Source organism: Bacillus rossius, chromosome 5 (assembly GCF_032445375.1).
Source record: "Bacillus rossius redtenbacheri isolate Brsri chromosome 5, Brsri_v3, whole genome shotgun sequence".
Taxonomy (NCBI): domain Eukaryota; kingdom Metazoa; phylum Arthropoda; class Insecta; order Phasmatodea; family Bacillidae; genus Bacillus; species Bacillus rossius.
In genome coordinates, this window is record NC_086333.1 from 83,951,532 (window position 1) to 83,964,301 (window position 12,770).

A 12,770-nucleotide genomic window follows, 5' to 3' on the forward strand; every position below is an offset into this window, starting at 1 on the left:
TTTTATAACTAGTTTATAATGATCTTACAACAATAAGTTGCAGTCTTTACAAACATCTAATGCACTACAGAATTGATTTTGCAATTGAATGGGCACCAAACACGTCCACTGAAAATATCTTAATTTCTGTTTTAACTCGTGCAAAAACTGCTAAAATTCCAATATTGTTTATTTTGGTATCTTACACTACTGATCTTTATTTTCAACAATCGTCCTACACATAACAAACAACCTGATCTCCTGATGCTTATTCTGTGAAGACTTTCTACAGATGCTTCATGCAGCAATGTCTGCCTCCAAATGAACAAGTATATTAGCAACATGCCACAACATTTCTCTTACATGAAAAATGTTGAAATTAAGAACCTTTATAATGACCACTGTGGAAAATAAGCACTTTAACGGGCCTTGGAAATGAAGTCCTTTTAAAGACCATAAGAACTCTGCAATCCCTCCGTGCGTATGCTTAAGCTGGCAGGCAAGCACACCAGCACTTACACGAGCGTCATGCGTTTGCCGTCACAGCCGGCGAGGACGAAGCATTTGCCAACAGACGGACCCAGGTTCAGAACCGTTCCGGCAACGCTGGTTGTGGCTTGCCACCGTTTACCTGGATTATTCCGTGAGAGAATGACGGTGCGATTTTCAACCAACGGTTACTGCTGCTTTTTTTCCCTTTTAATTTCACAATAATGATAATGTTCAGGCCGGGTGTAAATGTTGAATTTGAATTTCCCGCCCGCAGCGTTGGAATCGTGATGCTGCTGCTCCCACGCCATCTTGTAACCAGTGTGTTCTCGTTTGTTTTCGCTATGGTAGGTCAGCCGTGCACGGCAGTAGAAGTGCCCAGACAGATAATACTGTCCAAATGATATGTATATTCAATATTGTAAACTCATTGGTCAAAAAAAAAGGCCTCTAATTGATAGAATCTCAAATCTAGTATAATCCATACTTTCCCTTTCACGAAAGGAAGAAAGTACACCATCATGAACGTATGAATGAAACCCCTGAAGGTCGGGTGCAGGGCGTACCTGAGGCGACTGAAGTGGAAGCCCTCCACCTCCTCCTCCTCCAGCGGATCGGGGCCGTCCGACTGGCCGTCGCCCTTCACGCGCGTGTCGTCCTGGGCCTTGTACTCCGTGGACTTGATCTGCAGCTCCACCCCGTAGCCCGACAGCCGCACGCGCCGCGCCGGCCGCTCCTGCACAGCCCCCGCTCCGTCCCTCACCAGCTTCCAGCTTCCGTCCGGGGCACTCGAACCATGGGCGTCGCAACGGGGGGGATGACACATCCCCCCCCCCAATAATAAAAGTGTTCAATTTCGTCCCCTTCAATAATATATTTAGTTTCGTAGTTATATTAAAAATATGATTTCTGTGATATAACCCATATGTTGCGCATGGTGCATTTAGTCCAATTGTGGTAATGTGAGCACTGTGTTTTTACAAATTTGTTCTCTGGAAATATTTTTTATAAAAAATAAATTATATATTGCAACCAACTAAAATTAGAATATTTAGGAAAGAAAAATGCCTAAAAACCACCTTTTTGCACCTTCAAACTCCCCCCGCTTTTTTCCCCCCCAAGGGATGGATATTCTTCAACAACTAAATCAATTGCAGTCTCCCCCCCCCCCCCCCATAAATATATCCTTGCGACGCCCATGCTTGGAACTATACTAATAGTTGTAGGCACGGCGGATACAAATATCTTGGGGAAATATTGTTATAATTTAGTAAAATATTACAGAAAAAAATTTATCTGATAAAAAAATTAAATTAAACCTACTTCAATGTCATTCATCGTTGTTCACACACAGTGAAGGCCAACTACAGCACCACTGAACTAAGTCACTGTTCGAGCAAAACCTCTAGAGTTGTTCAAATAACATATAATAATAATAATAATAATGTGTTTACACAAAAAAAAAGTATTCTTGTAAAGAAATGGTATAACAATCTGGACCCATATTTTGTAGAGTTGTCCCCTTAAGAAATGATGTAACAAAGTAACTAGAATATTTGTATATCTGGACCCATATATCTCTGGAATGTCACATCCTGGGCACACTTTCGAGAACCACCGGGTTAACGTCCCGCAGACGTGGAGGTCATGAGAAACATTGATGATGGTGATATGGGAGCAGAGCAGTGACAGAATGAATCGGTGGGGAAATGAAAATACCAGTACGTAGAAACTCACAGCCATGTCCGCCACACTTTTTTCACTTGCTGGTTCCATTTTTCCGGGAATCACACCTGAACCGCCTTGATGGGGGCGAGCGAACTAACCACTCAAATATCCCTGCCAAGAGAACTGCCACTTGGGTGGGCCTGTACTATGACGTCTACAAACAGCACTCCAGAAGTGGAACAAGGCACATGACAGTACGTATGTGCCGGAGCTCAGACACTTGAATGGCCCATGGGCATGTGAAACATTACAATCATGTGCAACGGCCCCCCACTACGCCCTTCATAGCTTCCATGCAATTCCACACTAAAACAACACACATTCATGGCTTTGCAATGCAACAGTTAGGATAAGGAACTCTAATACAGATGTGGGGTTTAACAGAACTATAATCAAATGACATGCTTTCACCCTCTAGATGCGAGTAGTGTTACCACTGCATCAGTGTTTCGAGATCTCACACAAGCACTAGACAACGTGCACGAATTTCCCTTCAATTTGAGGCTGTAACTTTAGTAACATTAGTTTCAGGTAATTTTGTTTTATCACAGTAAAACCCTCCTTAGGAAATCCAACTTTTTAAGAAAATCTCCCGCATGATAAATTAAAAACATTTAGCACTGGATCTATAAATATACATACAATTTAACTTTTTTAATAACTGAACAAGGATTTACTGTACTGTAATTCAAATTTTATTAAGTACATGTTGGTGGCATTAAACATGTCCATGTCTACATTGGTTGTTTCTGATGCTTTGAGCATATGTATATGTATATGTATGTGTGTATTTATATACGTATATACAGTGTAAACTCTATATAACAACACTTAACGGATAGAGCATTTTTCAGCGTTATAGAGAGTGGTCGTTAAATGGAGAGAAATAAAAGATATCATTTTACTGTTCTATAATAATATTTATTTACTAATATAGTACACATTTTTCACACGAACAATAATATTCATACAAATAACAACACTTATTGCATATAGTCTGTTAACTTTGTCTGATGTTTTTTGCTGCTCCAATATTTTAATTGTATTTTCTTATGTATTTTACTGATATGATACTTGAGATACTGCTGGACCACTTTGATTATACAAAAAGTATTTTCCTAATAGTTTGGCAGCATCAAGAGCTTAATAAAACTTTTTCGTCAATAAACAAAGATTTTCGTTTACTCGCCATGTTTACATTTAGAAAGTCAGTACACTGCCCGCAGGATAACTTGATGCTTGGGTGACGTCACGAACGTTCAGAAAGCTTGTAGGGGGAAGGGGAGCAAGCTGGTGTAGTATACACAAACCAAAAACATTGAGTCTGTATTATAAATTAATAAAATCACTTAAAAAATAATTGAGAAATTCCAAGTTCTTCGATTGAAAAAAAAAAAAGATTAGTGTACACAACCAAAAAACATTAACTTACAGTCTATTATTGATTAATAATAATAAAGTCACCAATTTACTCGCTCTCCTCAAGATATCCAATTCCTTCCATTTCATCTTCGGTAGAGTTCGAATCTTCACTATGTGCCGTTAATTAGTAATTTCGACACGATATATTTTAAATTTTTATTATGATTTTAAATTTTTGTGTGGAAATTTTATTTGCTCTACTATAGTGTGATTTTACTTTATTAGTCTGGTGTACTCCTCTGAGTTAAACTTTGTCTCAGTGCTCTGAAGCCCCTTTCCCATCGGCGTATCGGATCTTTTGCTGGCCTAATCCCTGACTGGCAGACAGCTTACCATTTCCCCCGCCTTCAGTCACGCCTCAAGCCTGTAATATCATTTCTCTTCGTGACCCTAACTGCATAGACAAGCCTGTAGCTTGCAGGCGACCAGTTCTCAGAGACGAGCTGAGATTGGCCTTTTTCATCACGTGTTAGTGTTATGTTCGCTCCTCTGCAGCCACGACGGGACGTAGATTCCCAGCAGCGTTGCATTTTACCCTCCCCTCCCCCTTTCCCAGTTCCAAGTAAGACCAATGACCGGTCGTCACCCCCTGGGCAACAGTGACCCTCCTCAAGGTCTCCGCGCAAAAACGAGTGCGCCAGAACTGATTGCAAGCGCTACCTAGCGACCAAGTCGCGAACTTCTCCGCTAGCCTACCCTCTAGGGCGCCAGAGAGCAGCACCTGTTTTCCCTTGAGCTATATGGACGCCGTGGGCGAGTCGATTGTTTTCAACTCAGACCCCTCCGACAGAGTTCTCTACTGTCGCCCAGTGATGCCAACTTCAAAACTCCTGCCAGAGTTTTTTTTTTCGCCCGCATTCGGGCAAGTTCGGAATCTTTCGGCGGCCCAGACCCCCCCCCCCCACCTGTAAGAGCCAGCGGCCACTTTTAATTACGAGACGCGGTTTGCCGCGACACAGATCAACTCGCGTCGCGTCTGCAGACAGATCTCCATCGAGTATCGGCGAATCGGCAGACTCTGCAAGACTTCATCCCACCGCTAACGACTATGTAGTCGCTTTGTATAAGGGATGCTATCCCTCAAGTCAATTCTAGTAGATTAGTCTGTCTGCATAGTTTAATTATTTGACTTCGAAATTTTTTTTTCTTTTAAATGTAATCATGAAGAAATCATCCGCGTCCTGCCGCGCAATTCGCGAGCTCCAGACCCTGGCTGACTCCACGACTGCAGCGTGCTGAGCAACTCCCCTGTTTTGACAGGGTCGATGACAGGGAGAGACTGATTGCTCCCATCTCGTGGCCACCCCCCTTCCTGTTCCGTGGGTCACATTCGAAGAAACGTTTCTACTACCCGACGTGATCGTTTGAAGACCTCGGGTGGTAATGTAAATTCAACATTTCCCCCTTACCTAGCTACGAACTATCTGAAGCGGATGACCAACCCACCAGCGACCAGTGTTTTCCTCAAGAACATGTGGAACTAATTATCAATGTAATCATCGGATCCATCCAATTTTGGGTGTGAAACTCATAATGCAAATGTTTATATTTCAAACTAAGAATGTAAATTGTTTTAAATAATCGCGGGCCGGCCCCCTTTTCGTTTTTCTTTTTTTTAATCTTTGAAACTTGTTAAAACCTTTTGTATGTAAAATAATGGAAACAAGATAATTCATCAGGGCAAATAAAACAGGGAAACTATAGATCAAGTTAATCGTGTAATTTTTATTTATTAATTTTAACGATCCAGCAACTTCCTCCTTGCTTGTTACAGGAAGCTCCTAAATTTTGTTTGTTCCCCACCTCGTGTCGCCTCTGGTAAATCAATTTACTTAACTTATTTTTCTTACCCAGCAGTTTCCAAGGCTCCTTTTAAAATAATTAAATTTTGAGGCACGAGGGGTGTTACAACTGCTACTGTCTACACCGCCAAAAGTAATAATTATTTTGTCGATTTCAATGTCAAAACGAACATCCCGGCTGTAATACTCCTGCTCTAATTTTTCAACATGATTACAAAATGGAACCCAATCTTCTTTTCCCATGCTCTCAAATTGTTCTTCGCAAAGTCTTTTCATGTAATCTATTTTGAAGGACACATTTTTTTGATGCAACAATACCCTTAACTTTACCCCATATACCTTCAATGGGATTCAAGTCAGGATGGTAGGGTGGAAGTCGGAGCGGTGTGTGACCGAAACTTTCAAGAATCTGGTCGACGGAATACACTAAGTGTCGTGGCTTATTTATCTTAATAAGTTCGTACAATGTTGGCTTCAGCATGTCTTCAGTAAATGAAATTTTGTTTTCTAGCAGCCATTTTTTCATATCATCTTTTGTTGACGAAGATGTTGGCGGTTTGTTTACGCGGACATTGTGATAGGGTGTATTATCCAATACCACGATGCTGTTTGTTGGCATGTTTGGTACGAGTTCTTCCCTAATCCACTTCTCATAATTGGTCTGATTCATTTGGTGGTGGTAGTCACCAGTAGCTTGATGTGATTTCCACATAACGAGGGCATTTGGCACGAATCCATCTTTACCGCCAGCATGTATCATAATAAGGCGTTGCCCTTTCGCTACTGGCCGAAGGACACAGTTTAATGTTTCATCTGCCCAGCTTTTTTGTTGCACATGCGAGGATAACACATACGATTCATCTACATAGATTATATTCCTGTTTTCATTTCTGAAACGCATAATGCTCTGTATATAGTTAATTCTTTTCTGCCTGATATCATGCTTTTCGATAAGAACGAGGCGGTGAGATTTCGTTTTACGCCACTGAAAGCCTACCTTTTTCAGAATTTTACGAAGGGTACTATCGCAACCTTGAAACCCTATCTCCATCTTCAACTTCTCCCTAAGCATTGGCACTGTTGGCGCACATTTTTCTGTGATATAAAAGTTATAAATTATCCTACGAACTACTCCTTCATCAAACCCATCCAGTTCGTATTTTGAAGACTTTTTTCTTTTTTTGTTCGGCGTCTCGAACAATCCTTCACCATCTTCGTTAATGTGTTCACCTTCTTTCTTTATACGTTGTACAGTAGCACGAGAAACTCCCGTTGCTTGCGCCGTGCGCAGTTGCACACGTTCAAGAGGAATAGATAACAACATCACACCATTCCGAGCTTCATTTTCCATACAATTTAACACATTAAACACTACCTCGCGCGCCTGCGAAATAAGTTTTTTCTGTTTAATTTTATATAACGTAGGCGGCATTTTTATATTCAGCATGTGCGGTAAAAAACGTCGCGAGAGAACACTTTACGAAAAATAACTAGTATTTTATATATTACAACAAAGAACCATTACTGCGAACTTGTTGATAGCTTACGTTTAATACGTATTCAGTTTACTATTCTCTGTTTAGCTATAAACATGAAACACGTCACGTTAGCACGTAGCGGACTGGTCAATGTTTTCATTCAGGGTGGTATGCGAAGTGAAAGTCTTGGAATACATTCTCTGCGCATGCGCGCTGGGCCTCCCTCCCCTATACTCCCCTACCCGCCCCTCCCAGGCAAGGCTACCGTAACGGTCACTCAGGCATCATCTTATTCTGCGGTGTAAGCAAATGCGAAAATGATAACTTGTAACCACTTGACAAAAGTCTAGCGACCGAATTAATCATGTGCAAGTTCATCATACAAAAACAAAAGAAAAAATTTCTTAGAATCTCCGGTACGTCAGTGGAAGTAAACACGTGCTAGATAATACAACAACAAAACAGCAACCAAAAGAATGTACACAGCCTCAGTTCTTATCAACTTCGGAAACTTAAAAAGTACTGTTTAATGATTTATAATGTGGTATTGTTGTCGTTAAATAGAGTGAGTGTGACGCTATATAGAGTGTATTATAGTACAGAAAACAAGGTATATCAACCAAAGTCAAGCAATTTTGACGTTTTAAGGAGTTTGTCGTTAAATCGAGTGACGTTATAAAGAGTTGACACTGTGTATATAAAAATATACTTTTTAATTTAAGTAAAACACCTTTATAAGAATACCACTTAAATAAATGTCCTGCTAAATAATTTTAAAAATTTATCCCTTGACCTATAAACACGGTTAAGAAGTTTATCGAGGTACTTTACATTTAGTCGTATTAAAAGAAAATTATTTTAAAAGAATTACGTAATCTGTTTTAATACATAAGTAATGTGGTAAATATTAAACACTATTATACAGTAATTTATCTAAAAAGTAATTTTCCTATGTTTTCCCTGTTAATAAGTTTTAACTTCTAGTACGTACCTTCAGAAACTTATTAGCATGGCATCCAGGCGTAAAGACGAACTGGGGCAGGAAAGAGCACTTACCCGGACGTAGTGTCGCACGACGTAGTGCATGGAGCCGGCGGAGGCCAGCTCCTTCAGGGCCGAGTGCAGCCGCGAGAACTCAGGGGTGCCCAGCTCGCCGTACAGCACTGCCACCACGCTGCAGTTGCGCGAGCCGGGGAAGTGGTGGTCCACGGCGAACAGCTCCGGCGCCCGCCCGCCCGGGCCCTGGACACGCCGGCGGCCACGAGTCCAGTCACAAGCACAACATGTACATATACATACACATGTGCAATTGTACCTATATACACATTTACATATCTGCATGCATATACACACATTTACACATCCGTATGCATATACACACATTTACACATCTGTATGCATATACACACATTTACACATCCGTATGCATATACATATACACATCCATATGCATATACATATCCTCATTTACACATCCGTATGCATATATACACATTTACACATCCGTATGCATATACACACGTTTACACATCCGTATGCATATATACACATTTACACATCCGTATGCAAATACACACATTTACACATCCGTATGCATATACACACATTTACACATCCGTATGCATATACACACATTTACACATCTATATGCATATACACACATTTACATATCCGTATGCATATACACACATTTACACATCCGTATGCATATACACACATTTACACATCCGTATGCATATACACACATTTACACATCCGTATGCATATACACACATTTACACATCCGTATGCATATACACACATTTACACATCTGTATGCATATACACACATTTACACATCAGTATGCATGTACACACATTTACACATCAGTATGCATGTACACACATTTACAAATCCGTATGCATATACATATCCTCATTTACACATCCGTATGCATATATACACATTTACACATACAAACAAATTATAGGTTTTTAACCACCGGTGTGTGTATGCAGATTCGCAAAGGCACAACCAAAGTATTCAGCATTCCGAACAGTTTCCTTCAAACAATAACGTACAGGTGAGACTTGACTGTGTGAGGTTTCGTCTAATCCAAGCTGACCTTAAGCGCCATTCCCACACTTACTTTTGAAATATTTGCTTGAGAACCTAAAAAATGATCCAACTGTTACAGAAAGCCTTTTTAAATTAATTTCAATGATTTAATTTTATGAAATGATATAAAATAATTTACACTAAAGAAAAGCTGGGTAAATGGTCCCCCCCCCCCCCCCCCCCCCCCCCCCAATGATACCACTAGGTATGCTGAAAACCATGATCATTTTCTAATTTTATCCACGCTATTTGAGATTCGTTTATCCGAGGTTGTTGCACTCCACATTAATTTGGTTAATTGAGACAATACTGTGCTGGCTTATTTTAATTTCTTTGTTGGTATACTACAAAATTTCAAGAACCAAGAAACAAATATCATTAAAAAGATTGACAAAAAATTTCTCAGACAAGTATCAGGTAATATAGATACACCATAAATTTTAAGTTCTACAGAAAATTTTCTAGCTAACCAGTTAAACAAAAAATCATATGAAGGAAAACTTGCAACTTGTTTGAACACGATACATGTTATCAATGATTCTATGCTACCCCTCGACAGGCCTGTTTCATACTATTCATAAAAATGTCTTATGGGGTGCAAAAAAATTAGATGGTTTTTTTTAGTAATTACTAGAGATAAGATTTTATGGTTTTATTTTTAGTCCAATTTTTTTTAAAACTAAGAATTTCAGTGTTATTGTTTTTATTTTTATAAAAGCTGATTTGCTGTACATACTCTCAATAATATAAGCACAATAAAACAAATTAAATTAATTTTTCTGATCCCTGCACTTTGATTCTCTTTTTTTATTGGAAATAATGACATTCCTTAAATTTCAAACATTAGAAGATCACTTTTTTAATATCTGAATTAAGTTTTGGTTAATGCTACATAACTCCATGATATAACTTGCATCTCTGTGCTACATGGTGTATTAACTTGCACTTTGGTGTTGCGCTGTGTTTTGAAATGCTTTTCAGCGTTCCTTCAGTTTTGTCGCGATTAACCATATAATCTTGTCTCTAGTAATTACACACATGTAGAGACCGGAAAAATTTGCGGATTAATTCGGCGATAGGCCAGAAGTCAAATACATACACCTTATAGATGATTTTGCTATTGGCTTACTGTTCATCTGTACTAATCTCAACCAATTATAAACCCTCAACCAAAGAAGGATTGAATCACAGACAAACCAGCTGAGACGACTCAAAAGTCAGCAGCCAATGAACTTGCGTTATTTGCCCAAGTGTACAGGGGAATGTGCAGTCTATCCTGAAGGCTATTGAAACCGCGAATTTTTCCGGTCTCTACACATACGCAAATGTCAGTCTTGATTTTACATTGGCCCCTCAGCCAAGTTTCCACCGGGCCTACAGCCTGAAGTACCAACTGCTACCAAGAGTCGCGACTGCGAGACGTCACACAGGCTGTACCTGGCGGACCAGCCGGACCAGCTCCTCGGCGGAGCAGCTGAGCTGGCCTTGCACGTCCACGGCAGCGGGGCAGTGAGTGGCGGGGACCCCCCGCTCCTTCGCCATCTGCATGAACATCTCCACCTTGGGGGAGTCCACGTGCAGGGACAGCCCCAGCTTCAGCACTGACACCTGCGCCGGCGACAGCAGGCGGGACGCGTGCCGCAGGACCGCGTCGTAGCGCTCCCGGTCGCTGCCTGCACGTCGCCGCGCAACACACACACACTCGCCTCGTCGTCACAGCTACAGCACCCGTCGAGCCTTCCATTAGTGGAACGTGTCATTTGTACACGTCCAAAATCACACTGATCTCAAACTGAAATACACATTTTCAACCAAATTAGTATGTATAGGCCTATACCTTTGAGATATAACAAGTTTCAGAATTTTTTACATTCGGTTTGTACTGATTAAAATTTTTTTCTCTTCAGGTTACACACACTGGTTATAAATTTGTGCACTAAAAATAAGTACGATATAATTTCTATGTACTCATATAAGGAATTCGAGCAAGACACAAGTACAAAGGGGGTAAAATACATTAAGGAAAATTAATTCATTTTAATTAATATTTTACTAATTTATTATTTTATATTTACATAAACATTTATTTTTCAATTAATTTAATTTAAATTACACTTATGCACAGAGGCTGAACGGTACTGCCCACCTGTAGTCCCAGCTATGTGCTGGGAGAGAGTTTTACATGTTGGGTGGGCTACTATCATGTACAATTCAACCTCTTTACACAATATCACTTTCAAATTCTACATTACAAACAGAAGAAGTCTCTATGAAAGTAAGATTATGCAGGTTTGAGTTGCTTACCATTTATATACATTTTAAATGCTAAAAAAAAAAATGAAAAACAAATTACAAAAACTATTTCTACAGCAGTTTTTTTTTCTCTTCACGATGCATGTTGATTTGATTAGAAAGAAATATTGTGAAAATTGGTTGAAACAGCTTACTAATATTAAAATTTTTTACCCTGTTATCCCGACAATGAAGAAATGGCCTCCATTGTTTGCTTTTATCTACATTAGGTGAATTTCATAAAAATGTACATACATCAACATAAGCGCAGCCACAAATGAAATCTGTTAATCGTAATGTAAAGTAGACTGTCTTTCATCTGTAACTTTCAAATCCTAGACAGGGGTATTAGTTTTAATCCTTTAAAAAGGTTAAATGCCTAAACAGGTAAAAGCAAACCTTTTAAAGGTAATGTATATATACTTCAAGAACATATGCTCACATCACAATTTTAATTAACATATAAAATGTTTGTTCTTACCAAGTTCCACAAGTTGAGGTTGCATACTGCTGACAAGATCCATGAAACTCCACAGGTAATCTGGATCTTCATCTGCTAAATATTCGGCCACTTCAAGAGTGATAGGTGTAACTTCCCACTTTGCATCGATCAGGGTGGTAACAGACTTAACTTTCTGTTTGGTTTCTCCAGAAACTTGGGAGTATAACAGACTGGCCACAGCAAGCAGTACCAGTGCTGCTTGCTGCATTGTGGCCCTGTAGAAATAAAGATTTGTCAGGTCAGCTCTATAAGAATTTGCTTAAATGTAAATTCGTAACGTTACAATTTATAACAAAATAACAAGATAAGAATCAAACCTACGACCTCCCTAAGGAAAGACAATCCAATTTTCGTCGCGGCAGGCGATATTAAATAACGCTAGAGAATGAGGGTAAAAGCCAAAAAAAATTTTTTTCTAGATACAACATTACAGCAACACAATTTTAATTTATAATGTAACCAAATTCAATGACAACTCACATTTTAAAAGCCGTAGCAAAGAGCAGACGAGAACTCAGCAGCAAAATATTTTACTAACGTAAAAGATTTTATAAAGCTACCAAGGCGTATTTTGAATTACAAAAATAGGATAAAAAAAACACCCAAAACTACAAATGTCATTAATAAGGTTTTACATGTTCTATAACCAATTTTTACATCAATCAAAACTTGAAAACGGCAGCCACGCAACTTTGCATTCACTTGTTAATAGTGGCAATGTTGATAGAAAAGACAACTTACACAAAATTTACCGATTTAATATAACAAAGATCTTCAGGCTAATCAGTTGGGTTCATCGTATCAAAACGCAGCAACAAAAATAGTTTAGAAGTAAAAACATTCAACATTAATATCTGATCTATTTTCCACTGAAATAGTAATGATTGTTTACCGGAATCAAGTTTGCACTTCAAGAGATTCCTAGTTTTCTTTTTACCGTTCTGTTGTCATCTTGGAATGTTCACAGCATAGTCTTGTGT

At 39.3% G+C, this 12,770-nt stretch overlaps 1 protein-coding gene across 3 annotated transcripts in view; it reads right to left on the reverse strand.

Moving 5' to 3' along the window:
• The window catches only part of LOC134532162 (UDP-glucose:glycoprotein glucosyltransferase), a 45,100-nt gene extending 32,355 nt beyond the window's left edge, over positions 1-12,745 (reverse strand). Inside the window, exons 1-5 of one of the 3 annotated variants that reach the window (XM_063368538.1) lie at positions 12,683-12,745; positions 11,770-12,005; positions 10,434-10,669; positions 7,955-8,140; positions 1,035-1,204 (exon numbers count right to left, since the gene is read on the reverse strand). In XM_063368538.1, coding sequence (XP_063224608.1) covers positions 1,035-1,204; positions 7,955-8,140; positions 10,434-10,669; positions 11,770-11,998 — 821 coding nt within the window. In that variant the 5' untranslated portion in view covers positions 11,999-12,005; positions 12,683-12,745. The other 2 variants (XM_063368537.1, XM_063368536.1) reach the window with 2 other exon arrangements.
• Positions 12,746-12,770: the final 25 nt, after the last annotated feature.